Source organism: Nestor notabilis, unplaced genomic scaffold, assembly GCF_000696875.1.
Source record: "Nestor notabilis isolate BGI_N333 unplaced genomic scaffold, ASM69687v1 scaffold4526, whole genome shotgun sequence".
NCBI classification, from domain to species: Eukaryota; Metazoa; Chordata; class Aves; order Psittaciformes; family Psittacidae; genus Nestor; species Nestor notabilis.
In genome coordinates, this window is record NW_009934148.1 from 37,891 (window position 1) to 42,113 (window position 4,223).

The 4,223-nt window shown below is 37.3% G+C and overlaps 1 protein-coding gene across 1 annotated transcript in view; it reads right to left on the reverse strand.

Moving 5' to 3' along the window:
* The window catches only part of NBAS (neuroblastoma amplified sequence), a gene marked incomplete at its 5' end in the record, with an annotated part of 47,783 nt that overhangs the window by 8,806 nt on the left and 34,754 nt on the right, over window positions 1-4,223 (reverse strand). The window contains one exon of the mRNA XM_010017185.1: window positions 2,491-2,619. Within this exon, the coding sequence (XP_010015487.1) occupies window positions 2,491-2,619 (129 nt within the window). The remainder of the gene's footprint in view (window positions 1-2,490; window positions 2,620-4,223) is intronic.

The window sequence follows — 4,223 nt, forward strand, 5'->3', positions numbered from 1 at the left end:
AGCCACTTACACAGCAGCTTTCATCTGTTAACAAAAAAGTCACTTTTAAAAGGTTAATAAGAACATACAGATGAGAAAGTGCATGCATATATCAGATGCCCACTTGCTTTTCAATGAGATCATCTTGTTTAAAAACAGTTACAGAAAAGCCTTGCTTTGCAGACACAAAATCTAGAACTGCATATGGTAAGAGAAAACTACCGATTTCCTAAAGATTATCAATTGTTTTGGTCGTTAATATTTAAAAAATTATGGTTTGTGGAAAATTAAAAAAAAAAAATCTCTCTTTTATTTGCATGAAGAAATAGGAACCTTCATAAAAACCTATCCTTCTTCGCTTAGAATGCCAAATTCAACTAGGAAATACTCCAAATTCACACTGGATGCCAACTATAGTATTGGAATTTTGATTCTCTGACTGGTCTTCACTACTGGGTTCTCAAAAGGAGATAAATCCTTTCTCGAGTTATCTAGTGGATACAAAAAGAGAAAGCTTCTGGAATACAATATGCAGCCTAAGAAGGAAAGATACAACACAGGAGCAGGAATAAAGGAGGAGAGACTTAAAGCAGTATCCTGGAAAGAGCAATAGGTAGAATATTCTTCCTAGGGAACAGGGGATTTGTGTGAAAGTAGAGTACAGGACTGCATCATTTGTTGCAAACAAGGACTCTGAAAAATTTGTGGTAATTAATATAGAGCAGAAAGCCTGCCCAAGAAGGCTTTCCTACAAATCACATTTTTAAAGCTTTTGTGTTTTGGGGATGCTTACTTTAAATAGAATACAGGGATCTATTTCTGTTTCCATATGGGAAGTTTCATTTTGAAGTAGCATCTCAGAAATTTACCATCAATTATTATTACATATTGTAACACACAACCAAGAGCTCCCTAAGTTATGGTGCAGAATTTGGAAATATTAGAGTGTCGTGGTTTAAGCCCAGCCGGCAACTTGGAACCACACAGCCGCTCGCTCACTCCCCCACCTTTTCCTTCCTCCCCCCGCTCCCGGAGGGATGGGGAGGAGAATCAAAGGAATGTAACTCCCACGAGTTGAGATAACAGCTCTCCAGTAACTAAGGTATAATACAAACCACTACTGCTACCAATAATAATGATAAGAGGAATAACAAGGCAAAAGGACACAACCGCTCACCACCCGCCGACCGATACCCAGCCCGACCCGAGCAGCGATCTGGGCCTTCCGGGTAACTCCCCCCAGTTTCTATACTGGGCATGACGTGCTGTGGTATGGAATACCCCTTTGGCCAGTTTGGGTCAGGTGTCCTGTCTCTGCTTCCTCCTGGCTTCCCCTCCTCTCTGGCAAAGCATGAGACTGAGAAAGTCCTTGGTCAGAGTAAACATTACTGAGCAACAACTAAAAACATCGGTGTTATCAGCATTGTTCCCAGACTGAAAGTCAAAACCACAGCACTGCACCAGCTACTAAGAAGGAGAAAAAATGACTGCTGTAGCTGAACCCAGGACATAAGAGATGAGGTTTTCCTCCTAAATAATGTAATTATGGAAACTTGTCCCTGCGCATGGCAGGGGGGTTGGAACTAGATGATCTTAAGGTCCTTTCCAACCCTAACTATTCTATGATTCTATGATTCTAAGTTAATTCAGCCAGACAAGGAAAGCCATTGCCTTTCATACAAAGGTCTGAAACAACACCTTCCTTGACTTTCATGGTACAGTGCTAGATTGTAGATCTCAACTAACATACATAAAATCCAAGTATGCACAAGTCCAATTAAGAGCTTCAAGAAGTTTTAATCCCAGCTCACTTTTCAGAAGAAAAAACCACCAAATCTTAAAATATAATATAATGTATTTGTCTATGTGACTGGCTTTCATCTTTTTAGGTGTTCCTTCTTAACTGAAAAGCAGATACACAGGGGAAAAAAAGTAATATAACTTTATATTAGAATTGAAAAATATACAGTTATGTCTTTCAGTTCTTCTCCAAAGAAAAAAATGACAGTATTGAGGGTTTTTTGCTCCAGAAACTTTGCTGCAGTATCAAATAAAACCTGTTTAGAATTGCACAGAAGTCCCCAAACATACGATCTTGCATTTTAACCTTTCTACAACAAAACCACTGATGTAACAGCTCTCTACTTGTATACAAAGACCGTCAAATCTGTCAGAAACAAGCTAACTCACCTGATACACTATTATCACTTAAAAAGCCCCAAAGCACTGGAATATGAACACAGACATAACAGTCTACTATATATAACAGAATAGTTTCTGTTCCACCACACTGACTTAAAATAGCATACTAGATAATTGAAAGAAAGTGCTATGAGTTTTAATCACCTCAAGTATATACACATGATCTTACTAGCCCCTTGTTACTGCTCACTGTGGACAAAATAGCTGTTGAACATCTTTATAATGACAAGTGTTTCAATAGTCTCTGCTTACTACAGGAATATAAAAGAGCTTATTTATTACCTCATTGGTTAATTCAACTGCTCATACCTTAGCAACAGCTGTTATCTGCTCCAGTGCCATGGTGTGAAGATCTTGATCTTTGCTTTCTACCAGCAGTTTCAGGGATGGCAGCAGGAGGGAATGGTTAAGTAGCAGCAAACACACTTCTTTTATACACTGAAAATAAAAGTAAACTCATTCAGTGAGATCTCTGGAGATACTAACATCATCATTCACACTAAAATTTATGAAAATTCCATGCCAAATGCAAAATGGAAATCAAACTTCCACCACAAATGAAATCCTTGTTGGAAATAACTCTTCAAAAACTTGAAAGGGCAAATTTAAAAAAATGTGGAATACAGGATTATAAGCACAGTGTTTATTATATTAAGACAAGGCAGGTACTGAATCACCATTACAACCTGGTGTTTTGCTGAAAGAACAACAGAACAATCGAAGCTCTCTGTGGGACTAATATATTTGTGCTTGCTGAAATATGGCAAAGCACAGGAAGGAACTTAACAGACACCTATGACATTTCTGTAACTCAATTATGCAATCATGAAAGTGGAACAAAATAAAGAGGAAGTAACAGTACATACAAGAGTTCAGCATCATAAAGTTCTGTTGCAACAGTATTTATTAATTTATATCTCAAAAAGTATTTCAACTAACAAATTATGTTGGAAGTCAAATTGTAACTCACTTTTTCCTTTTTGTCATTTCCAAGAATTTGGGTCATTTGTCACAACCACTTCCCATTGAGACCCATCAGAGATGTTCCATATTCCAGGACAACTTACACTGCGTGCCCTGGATATTGTAAGGTAGTAACTTTGAAAATGATATCCAATTCTTAGAGGTGCTCTCTGTTTCACTCCAACATTTAGAGAGCAATTGTTGAAGGACCTCAACAGCTAAATATAAGCTGAGAGAATTCAAGTCATATATTTTTCTACATCTTTTTCAGTCTAATGACAAACTGCAACAATCTGCTAATCAAGATGCAAACACACTTTTTACAGCACAGGTTTAGTACCCATGAACCTAAAAGCCTAAAAATTATTTGAAGAGGAGATGTTAAATGCTCCAACTGTAACATGCTGCAGAGACACCTGGACTTGCTTGGCTTTGCACGTTGCTCAGTCTTTTCTAAATTTATACCTTCAAGAAAGACTACCTAGAAGGATATATTCTGCCACCCTGAGCTCTGAGTCACTGAGGCAAGGCTTCTTCTTACCCAGACTTGTTCCTTTAAACTTTTATACTGTACTGCTACAGATTGTTGATGATTTCAGTGAAGGATATGATACAGTATCAAGGAATAAGAAGATAAAATAAATGCATTAAGGTTTGTCTGATCAGTCATATCCTATTCTGATAATTTCATATTCCATTGTATTTCTTTTCAGCAGTATAGCTGCATTCCAGCAAATGAATGCAAAGCTAGAGATTCCCTCTACATGCCTCCTTTTCTTGAAAATATGTATCCACACCAATAAATGCAACTTATGTTCAGGAAAATAAATTCTAAGAGGCATAAGATACATAACCTGAACAAAACCAGCAATTTTACTACACTTGGTAACTTTTTCTGTCTGAAAGCCAGAAAAAAAACTAACTGGAGGAGCAGTGCCATAAAAAATAAGCCATAATTATTAGAAGGCTCTCTAAAAGAACCCCAAATCATGTTTTGGGGTTGTAGAAGGAAGAAAAGGAAAGAAAGTAAATTGTAAAATGTAACTAGGTAGCATACATTTTTAAAGCAACAGGGCAGG